A 25,013-nucleotide genomic window follows, 5' to 3' on the forward strand; every position below is an offset into this window, starting at 1 on the left:
CAAGTACACACTGCACAAATTGCAGTCATGGAAAAAAGTATGAATAATTTAGAAACATTGAAGAAGAAGAAGCATGTTTGTGCTCGATATTCCTAATGCTGCGTCTCCCCTTCCTACCCCAAAGGATCAAGGTCTGGTCTGGATAGATCTTAGGTATGTTGAAAAAAATTGAACAAAAGATACGATGAATGGAATTAACCCAGCTAATGTTTACCAAATGGGAGGCAAGCTTTAGAGTAGTACAGAATTCCTCTTCTGACAAAGATGCTTAAAGCAGGAGCATTGCATGAAAATGTCATCTCCCTGTATTTCAAAAATAAAATACGAAAGATATCATTTTCAGGGGCCGTTTCCACAAGTCTTGCCTGCCTGCGGAACATCGCGCGAAAGACCCAGAAGACAGCGTCTTCTTATGTGAAATCGCACCAGGAAGACGCTGTTATCCAGGAGTTTTCCACGAATTGCAAGCTACTCTGCTCTTGTCCGCTCTCAGAAGCTAAGCAGGGTTGACGCTGGTTAGCAGTTGTATGAGAGACCACCAAGGCAGTCCAGGGTTGCTCCATAGAGGCAGGTAATGGCCAACCACCTTTGAATATCTCCATGAGCAATCACCTATGTACTTGTCCATGGCCTGACAGTACCTTGCACACACGAGGATGTAACAATTGACTGAATTGTGTTAACCAGGGTTTAAATAAAGATGGTACTGACTGTTGTGAATGGCGACTGTGCCGATCTTGTACTATGGAGTTTTCCATAGAAATGTCACAAGCAACTTGTCTTGCGTTTCAGTCTTTTTAAAAAGAATACTTTTTGTTTTATTGATAAGATTAAAAGCCCAATAAAAAGGGCAGACAAACAAGAAAGTAAAGAAAAAGGAATCCAAAGAAAAAGAGAACAAAAATAATAGAAAAAATGAAGAAATACATAGTTCATTTTCCGCTTTTCTCTACACCTATTATATCTTTACAAAGAATTATACTTGTAGTTTTGTTACCTCCAAAGCCTGCATTTCAGTCTTTTAATGTCAATTTTGTGATTTTCTTTTTCCATGCCTGAATTCTCAGACATAGCTGCAGCATTGAAAGTATAACCAATGCATTGCTTTATCTTTTAACGTGGCACGGTATTCTTTTTGGCTCTGTTACAACAGACTAACCTAGCTATCCCTCTAGAATTTGACTCTAGAATTAATTAGTCGCAAATTAAAAAAGAGAGCCAAGGCAACGGCAGAGACCTTCTCTCTTTCTGTTCTATCGGTCTTCCTTTGTTTGATCTTGCAAGTTTCTCGGAGACTTCTTGACCGCCTTCTTGGCTCTCGATGCTCCTGCAGCGCTTCTTGGGGCTGCCATAGGTGCTCAGAGGCTGCCCCGCCTTTGCACCCCTCTCCAGACTATGCTGTTTTCTGCGTACCTCTTCAGACAGCTGCCACCTCCTTTACTTAACTGTATACAGAAGGAAGATGGCAATTATTGTCAAGGGAAAGGCGTTCTGTGCATGCTCAGAATTGTTTAGGAACGCCTCTCTATTAAGGTGCCATTGCACCCACCAACACCTTTCCTGGTGCCCACCAAATGTTTTTAGAAGTGGGTGGGCCAAGGTGGGGCTTTTGCCAAGCATGGCTTCCCATTGGCATTTGGAGATTTGATGGACTGTGAAAATGTTTAAAGATATTGCTTTGGCAGAAGCTGCTTCCACAGCACAAGGATCTTCAGTATGTTTTTTTTTCCTGTTGGATTTCTCTTGGTTGTTTCGAACGATCTTCTACCCCTTAATGGATTTAACCTGGTAATATGGGAAACAATGAGGTGCAAGCCACGTCAGGGACAGTAGTCAGAATTTGGGAAGTAACCACCATGATTAAACGTATCTTCCGTATGATGGTGGGCAGCAGGGGGACATGGGAATTCTTTGGGCAATGTGGCGCTGCAGGGCTAGGGCGAGTTATTTCTTCATTGCTTTCTGCCTCTGCTGCCAGTGGCGTGGGTACTGGCAGCTCTGGATTGAACACTGTGAGGTTGTTTTCCATTGAAAAGATGGTGTGAGGTGCAAAGCTTTATCTACCCCTTGCCCTGTTCCATAGTCCAGATCCAAAACTGGGCATGAACGCACCTTATTTCACCTACAAAACCTACTGGGAGCTCCAAACATGGAACCCTCAAAAAGTCTCCTCTTGTATGACCTCGAATCATTCTCAGTGTAGGAGGATTGGACACCCAAGGAGGCTGCTGTCTGCTGTATCTCTGTATGTGTCACATCTCTATACTCAGAACAGTGTGACTCATCCAGAAACTCATGGGTTGGGATAGGAACTTCTGTGGGAGAATTCTTATTCTTTCATGATCTAAAAAAAAAAAGATGGTGCAGTTAAACCATCCAAAATTTAAATTCAGGAAATATTTTCTGTTGTGTACGTGGCCCCTACAATAAATAGAACACACAGTCTTTGAGAAAGCGTTCAAATGTTTATTTTTTTAAAGTCACCTCCACCTCTTCTCGTTTTACCTCCAACAGGGAGATTTGTGTAGCATCCCAGCAATGTAACAAAAAACCCTGAAAACAGCTATATAAAAATACATGTATGTATATTTTCTAATGCAATTACCAGGAAAGCAAGGTTATTTTAAAATGTGTGAAGCTAGCATAACGGGCCTATGATTGAACACAACTGAGCTTGCAATTAGAGCTGCCACGTCTCCCACCCTCCTGCTCTTAAATGGTTACCTTCTGTGGCTCAATAATGCGAAAGGGAGAACGGAGGTGGGTGGGAATACGTGTCATTTCTGACACCACAGTATTACTTCCAGCTCGACCCCAGAAGTGACATCAACATGTTGGCACAATGCTTTAGGACTCCATCGAAACTTTTTATTGGCATGTTCCTGCCCCCATAAACTTACACCAATTGCCAGTGCTCAGCTGGCAAGCTACTTGCAACAAGGAAAGAATGAAATGACACTGTGAGGATTTAGCAAGATGAAAACCTCAGGCAATTAAAGACACTCCGCCTGCTGCTCAAGGAAAGGGGCCTCCTTCCCTCTCTTTCTGCAAGACAGTTGACCTCTGAAGATGTCTCGGAGCCAAGCTACAAGTGATGCCTGACACAGGTTGGACACAGTTTACCTCAAGTTTTGATGGGAAATGTAGGCGTCCTGGTTTTACAGCTTGGCTCTCCATTACAGCTGCAAGACCAGGATGCCTACATTTCCCATCAAAAGTCGAGGGAAGCTGACAAGTGTCCAACCTGTGTCAGGCGTCACTTGTAGCTTGGCTCTCAGAGGGAGGTAGTCAAGTGGCCCTTGAGACAAACAGGCCTAGTGAAGCAGCCTCATTCCTACATGTGCACAAAAACCAGCAACATTTAAATTCAGTGAGAAAAGGAACACAAGCCCAACATTTTAAAAACATTTCTTTAATTCCTCCCCCTCCTCCTGGAATCTGTTCTGCTTTCCATAATGTTTCCCCAGAATGAATAAACAAGGCCTCTTCCACTAGGAAAGCTTCGCACGGGATGGATCATTTATGAGGATTTTCTGATATAACCATTATTACTATTACTACTGCACCTTCAAAGTGCCTGCCAGTTTCCAACAGGAGAGACGGAGAGGATGGCATAGAATGGGGAGAAGAAGGCAAGAACAAATAGGGAAGATTTCACTTCATGGCAGCAACACGTTCTTTGGCCCACCTTCAGTAAGGGGGGAAACCAGGTTTCAGAGACAGGAAAGAAACTGAAGGGTGGAAAGGAAATGAAAATGGTAGGCAGTTTTGGAACAGAAGAAAGGAAATCAACTATAAGATCAGGAAAGAGATGGTGGGTGGACATCATATGCTGAGGAGAAGCATCCAACAGCTGAGGAAAGAAAGGAAGGTGGATAGACAGAAAGGAGAGATTAAAGCAGAGAGAGGTGACATGTCAAGGACAGCTACTAGAAAACAAATGATAGTCAAAAACTGGCAAGACTAGCCATCTTCTCTGCTTTCCAGCATGCTAAGAGTGATTGGATAGCTTTCCTTCTGTGAATCTTCAGGTGTGGTGTAAGCTTTGGGCTCTGACTGAAGTACTTCCCACACTCCAAGCATTTATACGGGTTTTCCCATGTGAATCCTTATATGCAGTGTTAGTTGGCCATTTGAAGAGAAGCTCTTTCCACACTCCAAGCATTTATATGGTTTTTCCCCTGTGTGAATCCTTTGATGTTGTGATAGCTGGCTATTCTGAGAGAAGCTCTTTTCACACCTGGAGCATTTATAAGGCTTTTCTCCTGTGTGAACCCGTAGATGCCGTGTTAGATGGCTACTTGAAGAGAAGGTCTTTCCACACACAAAGCATTTATACGGTTTTTCCCGTGTGAATCCTTATATGCAGTGTTAGTTTTGAAGAGAAGCTCTTTCCACACTCCAAGCATTTATATGGTTTTTCCCCTGTGTGAATCCTTCGATGTTGTGATAGCTGGCTATTCTGAGAGAAGCTCTTTTCACACCTGGAGCATTTATAAGGCTTTTCTCCTGTGTGAACCCGTAGATGCCGTGTTAGATGGCTACTTGAAGAGAAGGTCTTTCCACACACAAAGCATTTATACGGTTTTTCCCCTGTGTGAATCCTTATATGCAGTGTTAGTTGGCCATTTGAGGAGAAGCTCTTTCCACACTCAAAGCATTTATATGGTTTTTCCCGTGTGAATCCTTTGATGTAGTGATAGCTGGTAATTCTGAGAGCTCTTTTCACACCTGGAGCATTTATAAGGCTTTTCTCCTGTGCGAACCCGTAGATGCCGTGTTAGATGGCTATTTGAAGAGAAGGTCTTTCCACACACAAAGCATTTATATGGTTTTTCCCCTGTGTGAACCCGTAGATGCCGTGTTAGGTGGCCATTTGAAGAGAAACTCTTGCCACACTCCAAGCATTTATATGGTTTTTCCCCTGTGTGAACCCGTAGATGCCGTGTTAGGTGGCCATTTGAAGAGAAACTCTTTCCACACTCCAAGCATTTATATGGTTTTTCCCCTGTGTGAACCCGTAGATGCCGTGTTAGGTGGCCATTTGAAGAGAAACTCTTGCCACACTCCAAGCATTTATATGGTTTTTCCCCTGTGTGAATCCTTCTATGCAGTGTTAGTTGGCCATTTGAAGAGAAACTCTTTCCACACTCAAAGCATTTATATGGTTTTTCCCCTGTGTGAACCCATAGATGCCCTGTTAGGTGGCCATTTGAAGAGAAACTCTTGCCACACTCCAAGCATTTATATGGCTTTCCCCCTGTGTGAATCCTTATATGCTGTGTTAGTTGGCCATTTGAAGAGAAGCTCTTCCCACATTGCAGGCAGTTGTATGGCCTTTCCCCTGTGTGAATGGATTGGTGTAAATGAAGATTCCTTCTCCAACTGAACCTCTTTCCACATTCCAAGTACTGATACAGCTTCTCACCTGTTTGAAACATGAGATGTAAGTTACTGTTGTTATCATTTTCATATATATTCTGCCTTTCTCTCTGGGACTCAAGAACGATTACAAGTAAAATAAATTCTTTTGTCGACCAGTAAGTGGATTATGAAATATGGTAACACCAGTCAATCAGTTAACTGAACTATAAACCATGGTAACATTTGGATCTAACCGCAACAATTCCTAGTAAAACAAGACAGTGACGTTGTGGGATTATAGAACAGGGGAGTAAAAGAAAGAGCAATTGGCTCCCTTTGTAAGAAGGTACTCCAGAACATTTTCATGTTTGTTTTTAATTATGTAAAACTCTTAATTTAAAAAAAAAGTACTCCAGGGTACTTCTGTTTTCTGCATTATGTGTGATCATACTGAAGCTCTTTCCACACTCCAAGCATTTATATGGTTCTGGCCTACCACTACCAATACCTCCGTGTGAATCCTTTGATGGACCATGAGGGTTCAGTTCTGACTAAAGCTCTTTCCAGGCTCGAAATCTTTATACATTTTCTCCCGTGTGTGAACTCTGATGATTAGCAAGGCTTTTACTATCACTGAAACTGTTTCCACACTCCATCTATTTATGTCTGTTCTCACCTGTTTGGATTTTCTGATCTCTCTTATCACTGCCTTTGCAGTTGGACTCTTTTCTGTTCAAAGGGTACTTATTCCTCCTCTTTCCCTTCTGTATTTGGTCTTGGCCTGGGATCTTGATCGAGTTCCTGACCTGACAGGCGACCAATTTCTTCGTCCGCTTCCGTGTTGCTTCTCTTCTTCTTCTTTGCTTCCTCTTGACTCCCTCTTGTTTCCCACATTCCTCTTCTGCCTCCAGATCCTCACCTCTTTCTGCAAACACCTCTCCTGGTGCCTTCTCATGCTCTGTCTCCAGTTCATCTCCTGCAGGAATGGAGTCAGAAAGCAACTGAGGGAGCCACCCAGGAAACAAACAAAGGTGAGCAGGGACAGCCATTATCAAACGGCGCTTTCCGTGAGGAGAATGGGGTCGATGTGTGGGTTGGAGCGGGATTGTATTCACCATTGAAACCAATTTTATCTCTCAGGATCTCTGATTCCACTTGGTGGGACTGGAGCACATTGCCATAAGTATATGCAGATCTGCATTCCTCAAGTGAGCAAGGAGGGGAAACTGCAGTCCTCCCACTACCAAAGTGGCAGCAGAGAAACAAGTCAAGATCCCAGAAGCGTGGTGGAAGATTAGGTGGTCAAGAGAGAGAGAAAAAGAATTTCCAGCCAACCCCCATTTCTGCTCCCCCCTTTCCCACTCTCTCCTTCATGCACTTTCTGTTCTCACTCTCTCTCTCTCTCTCTCTCTCTCACTCACACACACACACACACACACACACCGTGTCTTACTTCCTCTATGGCTCACCTGCTTCCCTCAACACCAGCTCTTGAGCTGTGAAGAAACAAGAGTCCAACACTGACAATGGCAGAGTGTCCTTTCTCACGAGCCGTGATGACTGGAGGCTCTCCCAACAGTTTCACTGTCTCTACCCAAGCACAGACAATGAAAGGGAGGAGAGGAGGAGCGGGGGGGGGGAGCCCTTCAGTTCAACCTATCTGCTCAGCCCAATGGCTCTGAGCAGTTTCTGCTGCCTCCAAAGCGCTCTCCAGATGGACAACTGCCTGCTTAGATCCCTCCAGCCTAGTGGCTCTGTGGAGTTGCCAAATGGAACACCCTGTGATCCTCTCCAGAGCTATGGACAGGAAAGACTCATTCACATGGGACCAGTTGTGCCTTCCCTTGGGTGACAGGAAGCATCCCAACCCACACAATTCCCCTGAATCCAATAAACCGTTAAGGGGTTTTCAGGTGGGTGGCCAAGTTGGCCTGCAGTAGAACAACAAGATTTAAGTCCAGTAACACCTTATAGACCAACAAGGTTTTCAGAGTCTAAGCTTTCATGAGTCAAATCTCCCTTCATCAGATGCCACGTTAATCTCCTTATATCAGATACCAATCAAGTCGTGCATTGTATCGGACGAAGGAAGCTTTGACTCTTGAAAGCTTATACCCTGAAAATGTTGATGGTTTTCAAGGTGAAACTGGACTTGAATCTTATGTTCTACTGTTAAGGGGAGGCTGAAGGAAGAGCCATTTCCCTTCAGTCCAACAGCTGCTGGGCTGAAATGAGGCCTGCTAGCCCCCCTCTGCTCCCTTGCTGCACTGACTCCCTGGCCACACAGCTACACACCCCTTCTTTGCAAACTGAAAACCAATTGATCAGTGAGTAACATCTCTTTGATGTCCTGGCCCTGGCACCTTTTGCTTGAGTAGAGATTGGCAGAGACCACCTGCTTTGCTATAGGAAACAAAAAAATGGGATCTGCTAGGAAACAGGAGAAACAGGGATGGGGTGAAAAATACCAGGGAAGTTCCTTTCAACCCAAATCTCTTTATCTCCTCTGTTTCCACACCACAAGTGTAAAGGACATTCACTCTCACCCTGCTCAGTTTGGAAGGAAAGGTTCTCCTGAGATCCTCCCGGCAAATTCTGCAACACTTCTTCTGAGGCAAGGCCTTCCTCTTCCCTTAAATCCCCATCATCTGTTTGAAAGGTAAAGAAAGAGGAAAACTTTGATCTATCAAGAGAGGAAATTGAGAGAGGATGACTGGATCAGCCTACAGAGAACACGGCCCCCTTCGGGATTCCCATCTGGACAAGAGTGGAAGACGTCATGCCGCAAGAGGAAAACTCAAGAGTGGGGCACAGCAGTCTTTCCTGGGTGAAATTAATTAGGTTGCCACTTCTCAGACCCTGAAGGGTCGCCCCACACACTGAAGGAACAACCTGTTGGTAGCTCTGCTTCCTTGGGAGTCCTGAGTAACTAAAGCAAAAGGGCACCGTGTAGTAGATAGCACTGAACAGAGCAAGGACCTACCACGGTCAGGTCTAAATGACCCACAGTATCAAAGGACACCGTACAGCTGCAAGAAAGCACGCTCCCTCTCACAACTTATCAAAATTGTTACTATTTATCTAACCAGCTAGGTGTTCATACAATCATATTACAGCAAGTATGGTAGTGTACCAAAGACAATAGCAAAGAGTCCATAACAATACGATTTGAGCATAATTTTTTTTTAAAAAATTATATCCCATAGAGAGGTCCAGATTCTCCAAAGTCCATACAAATTGGAAACGGAGACCAAGCTCTCTTCTTTAAATGCCTTCAAGGGAACCCGAAGCCACGAGCAAGCTCTTGAAAAAGTTACACCGAAACAGGAATCCAGCTTGCGCTCTGTTGAGCAGTTGATAGCTGTGATTCTTTCCCTGTACGTCCCTTGTCTCCGCTGTGGGTTCACCGATCCAGAAGTCGGCTTTCTGCTTGCTCGCAGCTTCGGGTTCCCTTGAAGGCATTTAAAGAAGAGAACTTGGTTTCTGTTTTCAATTTGTATGGACTTTGGAGAATCTGGACCTCTCTATGGGATATAATTTTTTGATGCTCAAATTGTATTGTTATTGACTCTTTGCTATTGTCTTTGGTACACTACCATGATTGTATGAACACCTAACTGGTTAGATAAATAGTAATATTTTTGATAAGTTGTGAGAGGGAGCATGCTTTCTTTCAGCTATACGGTGTCCTTTAATACTGTGGGTCATTTAGACCTGACCGTGGTAGGTCCTTGCCCTGTTCCTTGGAGTCCTGGACAAACTCTTCTTCCTCTTTCTCCAGGCAAGAGATGCGGTCATCGTTTGAAATCAGAGATCGATAAGGAGACCATTTAAATATGTTTTTCTTATACATTTCAGATAATCTATTTATAACAGATAGTTACTATATTAAGAAATAGCTGCTCTTGGGGAGGGCGGATTTGACTCTGAACCTGCCCTATATTGAGTCAGCACACAGAAAAATAAAGGGCACCACGGAACTTGAGAAACAAAGGAAGATCACAGACCTTCCGCGGAGGAAATTAACAATTTGTGGATGTTTTGATAATGAAAGTGCACCATGCCAAATTCTATTATCCTTCACAACTGTTAATACAAGTAACAGACAAAGAGCGTGGTGCTTATTCATCAATAAATACAGCAATAAATAGATAATAAATAATATCAATAGCTGTACAAAATCAGTAACTTCATATCAACATCAGCATAACAATATCCAATCAATAAGCATACATAGCTCACATCACGCTATTACATACAACAGGTCGTGCTCATCTTCCTATATCGAGTCAGACCAGTGGTCCATCTAAATAACTACCGACTCTGACTGCGAGTATCTCTCCAGGGTCTGAGGTAGAGAAAGGCCTTTCCTAAAAGTTCCATCCAGAGACCCTCTCCTTACAGAAGCTGTGAGAAATGGGCTGAATTCCTGCCCCCCAAGTTTCTCATGCTTTCACAAACATCTTGTATTGCTCTCCTGTGATTTCACTCAAGACCTGCTGTCATGTCTGTACCCCTACATCTATAACATTGTTCTATATGTTGAACCATTGCTAATGCTGTGCCTTGTTTGCATTTTGCAAATGCTCTAACACATTCATTTCTCTAACAGCCTGAGAACCCAGCTGTGTTATCTCATTTCTTTGAAGCTCACAGAAGTGACCTTGCACTGTCTGAAATGTTACAATTTACTTTCATGCATTCCCAGACCCTTTCCCGCACAAACCTGTGGTCTAGCTGGGAGGGGGGAAATGAGTGGGTATTTAGAGTTGTACTTTCCTCAAGTCTCTATTCCTATCAAGGAAGTTTGTACTGCTGAGATGCTTTTTTGCCTCTGAGTAACTCTATGGAAATATATATGGAAAAGATTGGATTTCTGAATAAAACCATTTAACCAAGAGCTTGGACTTCTTGTTATTTATTTATTTATTTTTATTGTTGCAATGGTGCAGAGACCTGTCTACCATATCCTGTCATCCATAGCTTGACACCTGCATCATGATATTGTGCTCTGAATCAATTGTTTCTTTTAATCATCTTGTAGTCTCCAAGTAATCATCTAGCTTAGCTGTACGCGCACATGTGTGAGAGTGAGTGAGTGAGTGAGACTGAAAACCAACTAGCCAAAGAATCTTCTCTCAAATGCCTCTTCCCATCCCAGGCAGGTAGGTCACATGCTAGTAACCTCTGACTCACTCTGCTGAAGAAGCCCCTCAACTATCGCCATCTGTTTTTCTAGGGGATGAGACTGGGACCTTCTGCATGCAAGCCACAAGCTCTACCCACTGAGCTACTCCTCCTCACAGAAGAAGTGATGTCCTGAGGTCTCCACACAGGGGGAGGAAGAGGAAATCAGACACGCAGCTGCTGCTTCAGGGGGCAGCCATGCATTTGCTGTTTCACCTAGTCTAGCCCTGACATGGTTTCTCTTCTGGAAACTGCCATCTCAAGGAAGGCTTTGACACAAATTGGGTCTGTGACTAGATATAACACAACAGGTGAAGCTCCCATAGGGAATCCCTTTGAATGGCCCATTCATAGTCTCGCTTCCCGCAGCCCTTACCTGACAAGAGGGTATCTGCACACCTTCCTGATTCCTCACAGCTCTCCAGGAACTGATTTTCCCTTGGAGGGGCCTGAGAGTTGAGGAAGCCAGCTATAAAACAGGGCTGCAAAATGAAGAAAATTGTCATCTGTCATGCAAGAAAAATCCAGTGTCCCGAGTCAGCCCTGAGGGAAGGGCCATCGTTCCAGATTTGCAAACAAATTCAACTACAGCAATCACGAGTTGTAATTTTCCTTTCAAATTTCTCCGCTTGCGAACTGCTACTCTTAGGTCAGTGATAGAACGTCCCGGCAGATTAAAATGTTCTCCCACTGGTTTCTGAATGTTGTGATTTTTTAATATCAGATTTTTGCCCATTCTTCTTTTGTAAAGGGACTGACTTGTTTGTCCAATAGAGTAGAAGCAACAAAACACAATTTCCCGTGCAATAACAATGTCTCCCTATTTTATTTACAGTAGTTGCATAATTTAACAGAAAACTATACCACATGTAACCAGTCCTAGGAAAAATTATTTTGCAGGCGTCATATATGCTCCAAAGTCAATACATAAAGTGTCCAGTGCTTCAAGTGCTCTATTAATATTGCAACAGGTATTAAAGTGCAAATGCTTCCTAGCACCATGTACACACTAATTCTTTCATTCAAGCTCGCCTTATGTTCCAACTGGAATTGGGTATAGTCCAAGATTTAGTTCCAATAAACTGTGTAGTTCACAGATTACAAGTAGACCTTTGCGTGTATTCTTTAGGTGTACATTGATAATTCTGTGACATCAGTATTCTAACGGAAGGTCCAGATCACCATTGTATCCGTTTCCAAGCTCTTTCTCAAAGAACACAGTTGTCAAAGGTTCATGCAGCTACCACTCCATATTAGTCATCAATTTTCCAATTTTCACCATTTGCCAATAGAGTAGAAGGGCATTGCTGAAACTTGACGACATATAAACTGTTGGAAGATGAACAAGTGAATGAGCCTGAGATGGTATATAGCTGGTGTTGTTAGTTCCTATCACTGTGTTATTAGATTGGTTATGGGGGCAGTTGGCATTTTGATTTATTGCAGGCCCTGGTCCCAGAGTTTTGTGTCCATGTTGGAAGTGCACTGTTGTGAGTGAGGAGTTGTTTAAGGCTGAGGAGCTCAGTTCTGGGCCCAGTGCTTTTCAATATTTTTATAAATGATCTGGATAAAAGTGTGAAGAGATTACTCATTAAATTTGCAGGTAACACCAAACTGGGAGAAGTAGTAAGCGACCTTGAAGATAAGGACAGAATTCGACAAGATGTGAACACAGGGGGCAGATTTGAATAAGATGCGATTTAACATGGATAATTGCCGGGTTCTCGAGATTCGGTTTCGCTTTCTCAGCCATGCCGGACGCTCCTCTCGGCCGGTCCGGGAGGAAGCGACCGGGCACCCTGACCGGGCGGCTGATCTGCAAGGATTAGCCCCCAGGACTCTCAGGGAGGGAGGCAGGGTCCGGGACACTGCGGGAAGAACTCCCCGAAATCAATGCGGGGGGGGAATTGCCCGTTTGTCCCTATGGAGGCCGGCAGACGTGCGCGGCGCCTTGAGTGCCGCTGGGCAACGAGAAACGGCAAATAAAAGAAACAGGCGGAAGCCTGTAAACAAGCGAATCCCTTCTGTTTTACAAGCGTTGGTGAAGGAGAGGTTGATCTGAAGAAGACTCGCTCTTCCCCTTCGGTGAGTTCCAGAATTTGACTGGCGCCCCCCCCCCCAAAAATGGCAGCAAAGAAGCAAAGTCCCGCTCTCGGTAAGTCAATTTCGGCTACCTTGCAGAAGGGAGAGTCGCTCGAAGAGTTGGTGCGCAGGGCGGTGGTGGAAGCCATAAAACCCTTTGTTGACAAGCTGAACGAAACTGATCAAAGGGTGGGCTCAATTGAAAGCGAAGTGAAAACCATTAAGGAAGTAGCGGGGGGGGGGCAGAGAAGTCTGCTCTGGAAAGTGCGTCACTTGTGAAGGCTACGAAAAAAGAGCTGAAGCTGGTCGAGAACCAGCTGATCGGGCTACAGGTGGAACGAACGCAGACAACTTTGCGTCTCCAAAACGTGAAAGAGGAGGAAAATGAGGATCTGTGGGATCTGGTCTCGGAACTATTGGCGATACCCGCGAGGACAACCAAAGAAGAGGTTAAAAGCGCCATTTTGGAGGTCCGTCGGGCTTCTTCCAAATATGCAACAAAGCGACAGCTGCCTCGCAAGATCATTATTGACTTTTCATTTAAAAAGATTCGGGACACTATCCTATATAACTCATACAATGCGGATTTGGACTTTATGGGTCTTAAAGTTAAGATTTTGAAGGACGTTCCATTTCTAGTCCGGAAAAGACGTTTTAAGTATAAAAAGTTCGCAGCTCTTCTGAGGGACCATGGAATAAAGTATAAATGGTTACTTCCGGAAGGAATATGGTTTAGACATAAAGATCAAGCCCATAAGATATTATCAGAAGATCAACTAAAGGATTTTGAGGATAAAAACCCGGAATTCCGCTGCACCAAGAACGAAGAAAAGGAGAAGCCGGAGGGGGGGGGGAGGAGGAGAACAATGCAGCTGCGGTTGCACAGAGAGAATTGCGTCCGGGACCTAGAAGGGGGAGGAAAGTTTAATTAGAATTTGAAATGTGTATTTTGTATGATTAACCACCCCATCATCATTTTATTGAGCTATCTTTTTCCATTATGGCAGTATGAAGGGAAAACACTGAAGTGTAGTGTTGAATGTAGTTTATCCTTCCCTTTATGTCCCATTTTCCCCGCCCCTTCCCTTTCTCTTCATTCTTTCCCTTCCCTTGTGATAGTCTTGTGTAGTGTTATTGTAGTGTTTTGTAGTATGTTGAAAAATAAAAAATTTATAAAAAAAAAAAAGATAATTGCCGGGTTCTCCACCTGAGTAAAACAAAATACAAGCATGCATACTGGATGAGAAATATACTTCTGGGTAGCGGTGTGTGTGAACAAGATCTTGGGATGCGGGTAGACGGGAAAGTAAATACGAGCAGGCAGTGTGATGCAGCAGCAAAAAAGGTGAATGCAATCTTGGGGTGTATCAACAAAGACATAACATCCAAATCACAGGATGTCCTTGTCCCACTTGGTTAGGCCCCACCCAGAGTATTGTGTACAATTCTAGAGACCTCATTTTAAAAAGGATGTGGACAAACTAGAACGAGTGCAGAGGAGAGCAACCAGGAGGATCAAGGGCCAGGAGACCAAGCCCTACAAGGAAAGACGGAGGGACCTGGGAGTGTTCAGTGTGGAAAAGAGGAGGTTGAGGGGAGACATGATTGCTCTATTTAAGTATTTAAAAGGCTGCTACTTAGGGGAGGGAAGGGAGCTGTTCCTATTGGCAATAGATTATAGGATTCAAAACAATGGGCTTATATTATAGGAGGGAAGGTACTGGCTGGATGTTAGGAAAAACATTAAGAGTGACCCAGCAGTGTAATTGGCTGCCTAGGGATGTGGTGGGTTCCCCCTCATTGGCAATCTTCAAGGAGCAGCTGGACAAATATTGTCACGGATGCTTTAGGCTGTTCCTGCATTGGGCAGGGAGTTAGACTAGATGGTCTGTAAGGACCCTTCCAACTCTACGATTCTATGAGCTGTCTGTGGGCAAGAAAAGTTTGCCTCCCAATGCCTGTGAGAGCAGTATCATTGTCCAATATAGGTTGCAAGTTGTTGATGTTAAGTTGAACTGGTTTGAGCTATGAACGGTATGTGATTTACCTATTCCGCACCAGCTCAGAGTGAGGAGAGCTGGCAGCCCACCTTTGTAGGAATTCACCCTTGCCCACAACGTATATCTGTGGGGAGGGGATTGCACCCTATGAGACTAGCCCATCACCACAGGAACAAGGCTCAGTGATGAACTGTCATCTAGAAATATTACAGAGGATGTGCCTGGAGTATTGAACAAGGGCCTGGACTTTGTCTTAAACCCTAAACATCAGTTTTTGAATACAAGAACTGAAATCTTTAGATTGGTATGGTTAATTAAGTTGGAGGAACAGTTTCGCAAAAAAAAATAAACGGACATAAATCCGGTATCAAAAAATCACAACGTTCAAAAACTAATGAGAGAACAAGGGACTTTCAAAGCACGTGAGAAGCAGAGGCAGTCTGCCAGTGCCTTCATCTGCAGAGACCTCCTTAGTGGTTGCCCATGCTTAGCTTCCAAGATCTGACAAGATGCCTTCCCCTCTATTCATATATAACATGAGCTGTAATGTCCTTTCTGGCTCTGCAGGGGGAGCGCACCTTCACCCTCCGGTTGCTGGGCAGATTTCAGGCAAGGCCCTAAACCGAGTAGCCGCTTTTGCTGAGTGTTCAAAACAGAAAACCCCAATGCTCTACTCTCCTTGCCTTGCACCCTTTTTCTTCCCTCCAGACCTTGTTCACAGGCACAGGGCAGTTTGGAGAGTGCCAGTGGGGCACTGCCAGATTTCCTTGGCTGAGAGGGGCCCACAGCATAACCTGCCCTGTGGTGCTGGCTGCTGCTGTGCTTTTTGCTTCTCCCTGCCTCAGTGCCACCCCTGAGAGAGGACAATGAGGAATTCTTTTACCTTTGTCGCCATGTGCTGGGCCTACTTGACTAAAAAATACCAGGATCAGGGCCCAGACGCAGCCTCCTGGTAGGAGCCAAGTTTCAAGCATGTCTTAACCCCGCCCCAAACAGTCGGGTATATCTCCTGCAGAGACACAGATTAACCCCTAGAATACCAAAACCACCTCATGAGCTATTGAACTTCACAGGCTCAGGCCAAACTGCCAAGGGAGAGACAGGCCTTATCCAAGCATCCTTCAGGAAAAGGGCACTGGGTTGTGGTGCAGATACTGTGCCTCTCACCTTTGTGAATTCACTTGTCTCAGGAAGAGAGTTCGGGGTATTAAAAAAAGGAAATAAATATCTAATGGTCTGAGTCAGGATATGCCAGCGCCACGTTACTAGTTTAAAGCCATAGCTAGGGTTGCTGGGTCCCCTTACCCTCCCAACAGGAGGGCGGCGGCCTGGCACTTACCTTGTGTCATGTCTGTTTTCTTTTGCGCATGTTCTCCCAGGCCATACATGGTGGCAGTGGGCATGTTCCCGCACTTTGCGCTGGGCTAATTTTGGCCTGTTTGGGGCCAAAATTGGCCCCACTGAAACATGGTAGCTTGCTCAGGGCTGGCACGATGACATCACTTCAGGAAGTGATGTCATCACGACCCTCAGGAGTGCATGCATCGCATGGGTTCCCAGGGTGCTTCCCTGTGGTGAGCGACCTCTGGGGGAGCTAGCCACCTCCTGCTGACCTCTTGCAGATTGGCGGGCAACAGGGCTGCCAGATCTCGGCACTTACCTCGTGTCTAGCACAAAGGGTTTTTTTGTGCACACATGCTTTGGGGAGGGCTCCGGAGGGCTTGCTATCTCCCACTGATTGGGGGGGGGGGGCAAATCCCTGGGAATTTGCCTGCCTCCGGTGGGCACTTGGGAAAGCATGGAGAAATTCCTAGGTTCAGATCCTGGCATCTCCAGTTAAAGGATCTTAGGCAGCAGGAGCTGGGAAACTCTTTCCTCAGTCTGCGATGTTACTGTTCAGAATAGCATATGAATACATGCCTACAATGATGGAGGGGTCGTGGTGGTACCGTGCCTGCTTTGCATACAGAAACCCTTTACATTTGATTTCTGACAAAGCAGTTGTTATGAAGAACCTTTCTTTTCCTGAGATTCTGCCTTGTTTAAGGGCATGTTAAGAATGGGGGTAAGTTCCAGAAGGCCATGCCAGGGTCCAATTAGACAAGATGCCAAATGTACAGCTGCTCCAAAAGATGGCCACTGTAAGTTTGGTTTCCTATTTCTTCCCTTGTTTGATAATTCATGACATAACAAATATGTGCTATGAAGTAAAATGTGTAGTCTGGCATTTTCCATCATCATACATGAATAAACAAACACAATCAGTTAATAGCTGTTGGTGGTGAAGGAGAAAATGAATCGTGGGAAGTGGAGATTGCCCAGTGGAATTTTGTATTCAGCCACCGTCTTTGAAGGCCCTGTAAGGGTTTCCTTGCTTGGTCAGTGGAAGAGACTTCTAGAAGGCTTGCCTGCTACATCACCTTGAATTTTTCTGAAGCATTTCAATAAACAAGCGTCATTAGTCCAGCATTCTGTATTTGTGTGGCTCTCTTTTCAAGTCAAGATCTTGATGGCTAGTTTAACCTCTGATCTACAGGATTACACCTAGGATTGCCAATCTTCAGGTGGGGCCTGGAGATCTCCCAGACCTACAACATTTCCAGAAAGAGATCAGTTCCCCTGGAGAAAGTGGCTGCTTTAGAGGATGCATTCTGTAGCAGTATATCCTGTTGAAGTCCCTCCCCTTCCAAACCCTGCACTCCTTAGGCTCCATTCCCAATGAAATAAAGACCAGAGTTGGCATTCCTGATTACATATTTGGGGTCTTTATTGGGTTTAAGTGTCAATGTTCTTTCTGCTTTTTTTACGTGGTTGTAAAATAATTTTAAAATACATAAACTAGCAACTAGTAAACAGTCAAGTTTGTTTTCAACCCAATGGTTATCACATGAGATTCCATTCAAAACCCAAGAGAATACCGTGATTTATAGACCATAAACCATTCATTTAATCACAGTTACAAAACCAAAATACACTGTGTAGTCAAATAGAATGAAAGTCTCTTCCGCATCTTTGCCTACAGCCTAAATGTTCCTGTGATCAAATCTCTGGACAGTTTGGGATTTCAGTCATCTCCCTAACAGAAACCCCCTCCCCTGAGCAACTAGCCCCAGGACAAAAAAATACCCACTGGGATTCATGGCTTCCATACAAATCCACCTCTGATGCACAGCTTTCCAAGGAATGGAACATATTGTTTCATCTGATATTGCCCCAAATATTGTCCCCATTTAATACAATATTATTAGATTACAGATGCAAAGTCAGTGAGCTCTGACTCATGAAAGTTCATGCTGGAGTAAGTGTTTTTAGTTTTTCAGGTGCCACCGGACTTCTGTTTTATTTTGCTACAACAGACTAAGACGGCTACCCCTCTGGAATTTTCTGAACCATGCCTTTCAGTGCAATCCTATGGACAGTTACTCCAGTCTAAGTCCATTAACTTCTATGGGTAACTCACAATACCATTACACTGTTTGACTCCTAATTCTGCTCTAAAATAACTGATAATATGAAGTTGTCTTATATAGAGTTAAACTTTTGGTATACGAAGGTCAGTCTTGTCTACACAAACTGGCAGCGGCTGTTCAGGATCTGAAGTGGAGGTCTGTCACATCATCGGATCCTGTTTGCTGGAGATTGAACCTGGGACCTTCTGCATGCAAAGCAGCCATGGACTCACCCATGTTTTTAAAAACCTTTTGAGCGATTTCATATGAAGTAAAGATGTCCTCTCTTCTAAAAGGTGATTTTGAGGCATAAGACAGAGCCTATGCCTTCATTTTCAGGTGAAGATGATAACGTTTCCAATCAAGATAAAAAATATCTTTGACATTCATGATGGTATGGAAAATATTTCAGATTTATTTCAGTCAGTGCATGTGACACCACCGAAACGTTCTGCTATCATTATCATTTACTTTATGAGTCCATGCCTCACTTTTCACCTTTTAAAAAAGCTTTCCAAGTGACTGACTTACAAAAGAAAGTAGAATGGCATATTAAAATCACTGAAAAATAGGCAGTACAAAATGCAGAACTATTTCTTTTATATTAATTAACATCAATGAACTTGTCTGGGGTCTGAGGCTCAGCCCAGGGCCAGAGCCCACTGGCACGAGAGGGAGGGAAAGAAGCACTCAAGCCTCAGAGGGTTAGACGGGGCAGGTGGAAGCCAGCTAACCCCTGCTGGGAGGCTGGGAGCCCAGGCAGGGAGGGTGAGGACAACCAGGAGGGGATCAAACCAGAGGGATCAGACCAGAGGGGAAAGGCACAGGAAGCAGGGCCGGCCGGCCGGCCGGCTGGCAGCCAGCCGCAAACCAGCAATCTTACTGGCAGTAAAGGCAGCACAGGGCCATCCCCCAACCTGCAGGCAGGCTAGAAGGGATCAGCCAGAACCAGGTGGGGCTGAGAGCAAAGTAGCCACAGGCAGGGCTGCCTGAGGCAATTAGCAGAAAAAGCCCAGCAGCCAGCGAAGGAGGCGCAGGTGTGGCTGCCTAAAACAGCCAGGGCTGTGGCTAGGGTGCTGGGGGTGTGGCTGGCAGGTGGAGCCAGGAATGGGTGAAGGGATATAAGGGAAGTCCACCCACAGGGCGTGGTGGGTTGTGTAGGAGCAAGGAGGAGGTTAGAGAATGCAAGGAGGAAGAGCTAGAGAGATGGAGAGAAGGAGGAGGCAAGGAGGGTGGAAGCCTTGGAAGGTTGGGAGTAAGAGGAGGCTGCAGGGACTCTGACAGGTTAAGCAGGCTTGTGAGTGGTAGAGAGGGAGCAAGGGTGATGTATATATCTCCTCCTTCCACAGAGCTGGAACCTGTACTGTCCCTGTCCGTGCCTACATGTGCACACAATCTTTTTTTTTTTTTGCTTTTTGCCTTCAAGTCACAGCCAGCTTACGAAAACCTCATAGAGTTTTTGAAGTAAGAGACATTCAGAGGTAGTTTGCCATTGCCTGCCTCTGCATAATAACTGTAACTTCCTTGGTGGTCTCCCATCCAAGTACTAACCAGGGCTGATCCTACTTAGCTTCAGAGATCTGATGAGATTGGACTAACCTGGGCCATCTCAGTTAGGGGGGAAAAAAGCATTTCATGCCACCCCCCCTATGTGCACATGATCTGGGGAGCCAGGATGCAGTGTGCATGGAGCAGGCATTGTGAAGCCCTTAAATCTTACCAATCTAACCCAGGACCGGGCAGAATGAGCACAATTTCATCTTACGTGGAGGAATGGGTGCCTCTGCTGTAGCTAGTGAGGCTCCTCTGCCTCAAGAGGAAGTGACAGGGGAAGCTCCTGGCTGAAGCACACAGTCCCCACAGCGTTCCTCTCCTTCCAGGGAGAGAACCTTGGACTGGGAGGGTTGCCTAAAAGATGCCCCAACCCCTGCTTCTGCAGTGGAAGAAAGATGAAGTCCCTCAAGGAAGGCAGAGAGGAAGTAAACAGAAAAACAAAAAAGGCTACAGAGAAAAGAGTTGCTGCACGTAACCCTCTCCTGCCTGCAAGCCAGACAGCCAAAACTGAATTGGGCTGGGAGACCGTTCCTCCCACTACTGGAGAACAAGCCTCCTTCCAGTGTGCAAAGCCGGTGCTCTACGGATCTCCCATCTAATTATAGAAAGCCTGAGGTCCATGATCCAAAGCAGACACACATCCTAATATTAAGCTACATAATTCCAGATACATAATTCCACCCTTACAAAGAAAGACAAAAAAGAGGATATCTCCTTCTTAGTCTTTATGTATCAACTATTTTTACAGGAACTTTCTTATTAAGTCCCATCAAAATACCTTTAGTTTGGATAAAGGCTACAGCATGATAATTTTAAACAGCCATTTTAAAATCCTTTTTTTCACATTTGTGTTTCTTGGAGAAAGAACATTTCTACTTTCTTATACCCTCTTAATTCTCCTCCTTTTAAAGGGATTAAGTCCTGTGACATTTAAAGGTAATGATTTCATTTTTTAAAAAATTGTCTTTAAAGTACAAAGGAAAATAAAAGAGAATCTGAGCCAACGGCAACAAAAAGATCGTCTACCTCTTGATCCTAAGAGTAACTAGCCCTTGTGCTATTTGACAGATTCTGCAGTCATTTTATAATTCAATTAAGAGTGTCCTCCTATCCAATATTTCCTCACGAACCAACCCCTATCTTCAGATAATAACCTCATTTAGGTCACTCAAGAATCAGCTTCTATTTCTTCTGAATCTAGCAAATTACTACATTCAGGGCTTTTTTTCTGGGAAAAGAGGTGGCGGAACTCAGTGGGTTGCCCTCAGAGAAAATGGTCACATGGCTGGTGGCCCCGCCCCCTGATCTCCAGACAGAGGGGAGTTGAGATTACCCTCCGCACCGCTCAGCGGCACGGAGGGCAATCTAAACTCCCCTTTGTCTGGAGATCAGGGGGCAGGGCCACCAGCCATGTGACCATTTTCAAGAGGTTCCGGAGCTCCGTTCCCCCACGTTCCCCGAAAAAAAGCCCTGACTACATTCCCTTCCTTCTACTATTCTGAGATTGATTGTCCATTTTTTTAAGTCATCAGCTTATATGAAAAACACCACTAATACAAAAGCTTTTCTTTATACAGCCTTCTTGTTAAAAAATACAACCTTCTTGTTTATACAACCTTCTTGTAATTGCAGAAAGATTGGGGTAATGGGGTGGGGCTTTTTGAATAATACTTGAATAATACAGGTAGGCTAGTGCCTACCTGTTCCATAAAACATGTATTTGGAGATGATCAATTTTGAAACTTATAATAAACATGCCCAGGAGCCTTATATTTGGTTGAATAAGAGTGTAAGAACCAGAATCTATTTCTGTATCAGTTGCAGATGATAAACAACAAAAGAATTCACAAATACCTTTTTTTGTCTTAAATCCCTACCTTCCACTTTTCCATTCTTCAAATGTGTACATTGTTTTGTCTAAACTAATTACCTTAGTCCTCCAGATAATCATATAATTCATCAGCTATTTCTTGTGTTTTAGAATGTTACCCTAACAATCAAAAAGCTATGTCCAATTTCTCTCTCTCTCATTTGGTTTTTGCCTAGATCTTGGTAGCTAATTCATTACCTTTACTTTCTTTCACCATCTTTCTTTCACCATCTCTTCTAGTATTGTTAATGTACATCTAATTTTTTCTCTGTCAGTCCTCTTTACAATTTCTGATTTGAATGTTAGTAATTCATGATCACATTTTAAAAACTTCCTCCATCAAGACATTCTGATTTTATTTTATTAATAATAATAATTATGCACCATCAACTTGCAACTGATTTATGGTGATGGAAATTAAGTTTCTACCATGATTATCTCATGCTTCCTGTACTTTTGTGATGTTTCAGGTTTGGCTCCCTGTGGCTTTCGTTTGGTCATGCATCACTGATACAGTGAGGGTTCTCTAACAGGAATAAATTTGTTATTAAAACTTTCCCTTTTCTGTAGAATTTGGCCTTGTCAAGAGCATTAACAGGGTTTATGTCCTAAATGAATTATCTGATGTCTAATGAATGCCTTCTTCTGAATGAAGGTTTTCCCACACTCAAGACATTCATAAGGTTTCTCTTCTGCATGAGTTCTCTGATGTTTGATCAATGTATCTCTTCGAGAGAAGTTTTTCCCACACTTGGGGCACTCATGTGGTTTCTCCCCTGTATGGGTTTTCTGATGCTCAATTAAGTTACATGGGTGGTTGAAAGTTTTTCCACATTCGGCACATTCATAAGGTTTCTCCCCTGTGTGGGTTCTCTGATGTTTAATCAATGTATCTCTACGCAAGAAGTTTTTACCGCACACAGAACATTCATGTGGTCTCTCCCCTGTGTGGGTTTTCTTGTGTTCAATCAAGTTACACGGATGATTGAAGTTCTTCCCACACTCAGGACATTCATAGGGCTTCTCTCCTGTATGTGTTCTCTGATGATTGATCAATGTATCTCTCCGAGAGAAGCTTTTCCCACATTCAGAACATTTGTGAGGTTTCTCTCCTGTATGGATTTTCTGATGTCGCTTTAGATGTAGTTTCCATCGGAACCCTTTCCCACACTGGGGACATTGGTATGGTCTTTCCCCAGTATGGATTCTCAGATGACTCATTAAGTTCGTCCTCTGGCTGAAACTTTTACCACAGTGAGAACATTCGTGTGGTTTCTCTTCAGTGTGAATTCGCTGGTGTCTCATTAATGTTGCCCTGCAACTGAATCCTTTCCCACACTCAGGGCATTCGCAAGACTTCTCTTCCATATCGCCACTCGGATGTCTAACCCAAATTTCCCTCTGAGAGTATTCTGACCATTCGTACGGTTTCTCTCCAGTGTGCATCCTCTGGTGTTCATCAAGGTAGTATTTTTCCTGGAAGCTTATCCCACACACCGAACATTTGTAATGGTTCTCCTCTGCAGGCATCTTAACAAGTTCCACTTTGTAGCAGCATTTTCTCCCATACTTAGAGGACAAAGTCTGTTCCACCCCAAGGTGCGTCGAACTGTCATTCATGGGCACTGAAATGCGATCTCTGAGGACACTGTCATTTTGTCCTTCCTGCTCTTTGGACTTGGATCTTGGCTCTGGAATATCAACTGTCATGGAAAGATTCCCATGGTGACTTGCCACTAATGTTTCATGTGCTTCCTCTGGAACAGCCCCTCCTGGATGAGAATTCTCCACCTTGATCTTTCTCCCTTTACCTGAAGAGAAAAAGGGATGGAGGAAATATAATACGGCCATCTTTAAAAAAAAAAAAAATTCTTTAACTTAGAAAAAAGGCAATTGAGGGAGATGACATGACAGAGATCTACAAAATTATGCATGAGATGGAGAAGTGGGTAAAGAGAAACGTTTGCTCCCATAGGACTAGAACTCAGGATCCCCCCCATGAAGCTGGTTGGCAGTAGATTCAAGAAAGAAAAAGGGAACATAATGAGAAGCTGACCTGTGGAATCACTGCCACAAAATATGGCAATGGCCACTTGTTAGATACAAAACCACACCTGCGGCCCCTTTGGTTCCTTATTCCAGGGTTGGTCAGAGCCTAGGGAAGGTCTTGGCCTGTGAGTTCCTGATCCAGCTGTGAACAGTTGGAGAGACCCAGACAAGGATCTTTTTAAATGAAATGAAGAATTTGCACACTACTCTACCCACATTCACGCTTCAACACACCCCAAAGTCAGGTTGGGTAGACCTGACTTAGGTACACAGGCAGCAGTGCAGGCTGCCTGAGCTGGGTGCCCAAGCAAGAGACCTATATTGGTGGTGGAAGGCAGAATGCTAGCTTGCCCATCTCTGGCAGTTCCAGGGTTATTTCTTTTATCTCGCAGCACCAGTTGAGGAAGGGGAAAGGAAGTGGCTGACTACACAGTGATGTTCAAGCATATATCATGTGTATCAGGATGGCACAGGATGGCCTGTTTCAGGGCTGTAAGTAGGGGGTGGAGAATAATTTATCTTCAGCCTAGATGTTACTTCTGCTGCACACACACCCACATTTACCCTGTGCAGTCACAAGCATTCTCTGTCTCTAAACAGAACGTAGGAAATTTCAGGCTACCGCTGCTGAATACATAAAGTTTCAGGCTCAGTTGCAACTGCAGGTTCTCGATCCTGCAGTCTTAGAAGAGGAAATATAAGCATTTAGTGGCATAAGGGCCATGGGTCAGTGGTAAAGCATCCACTTGGCATGCAGAAGTTCCCAGGTTCAGTCCTTGACATCTCCAGTTAAAAGGATCACGTAGTAGGTGATGTGATGTGAAAGACCTCCACCTGAGAATCTGGAGAGCTGCTACCAGTCTGAGTAGATATTAACCTTGATGGATCAAGATCTGATTCATTATATGGCTGTTTCATATGTTTAATGAAGTATTTCATACAGCATAACCTATTAGCATCCACTATTCGATGTGGAATCTATTTTCCATATCTGACATACTGATGGGAGAGACGGTTGGATAGATTTATGGAGGATAGGTGATAGGCTATGATAGCTGAATGGGACCTCTGGGTTGAGAGGCAAAATGTGATTGTCAGATGCTGGGGAACAGTCAGCAAGTGAGGGCTGTTGTCTATTGGCCCTGTTTGTTGGCTTCCTTGTGGCATCTGAATGGCCACCGGTGGAAAGCCTTTTCTGGTTTGACATACATAGCTAAAGGTAAAGGTAGTCCCCTGCGCAAGCACTGAGTCATTGCTGACCCATGGGGGGATGTTGCATCACGATGTTTTCTTGGCAGACTTTTTACAGGGTGGTTTGCCATTGCCTTCCCCAGTCATCTACACTTTACCCCCAGGAAACTGGGTACTCATTTTACCAACCTCAGAAGGATGGAAGGCTGAGTCAACCTTGAGCCAGCTACCTGAATCCAGCTTCCGCCAGGATCGAACTCAGGTTGT

At 44.3% G+C, this 25,013-nt stretch overlaps 1 protein-coding gene across 1 annotated transcript in view; it reads right to left on the bottom strand.

Annotated features, from left to right (window-relative positions):
- Positions 1 to 4,083: 4,083 nt before the first annotated feature.
- The window catches only part of LOC129327789 (zinc finger protein 665-like), a 32,740-nt gene continuing 11,810 nt past the window's right edge, over positions 4,084 to 25,013 (bottom strand). Inside the window, exons 6-9 of the mRNA XM_054976543.1 lie at positions 22,528 to 23,317; positions 4,818 to 5,337; positions 4,389 to 4,651; positions 4,084 to 4,312 (exon numbers count right to left, since the gene is read on the bottom strand). Of these exons, the coding sequence (XP_054832518.1) occupies positions 4,084 to 4,312; positions 4,389 to 4,651; positions 4,818 to 5,337; positions 22,528 to 23,317 (1,802 nt within the window). The remainder of the gene's footprint in view (positions 4,313 to 4,388; positions 4,652 to 4,817; positions 5,338 to 22,527; positions 23,318 to 25,013) is intronic.

Source organism: Eublepharis macularius, chromosome 4, assembly GCF_028583425.1.
Source record: "Eublepharis macularius isolate TG4126 chromosome 4, MPM_Emac_v1.0, whole genome shotgun sequence".
NCBI lineage: Eukaryota > Metazoa > Chordata > Lepidosauria > Squamata > Eublepharidae > Eublepharis > Eublepharis macularius.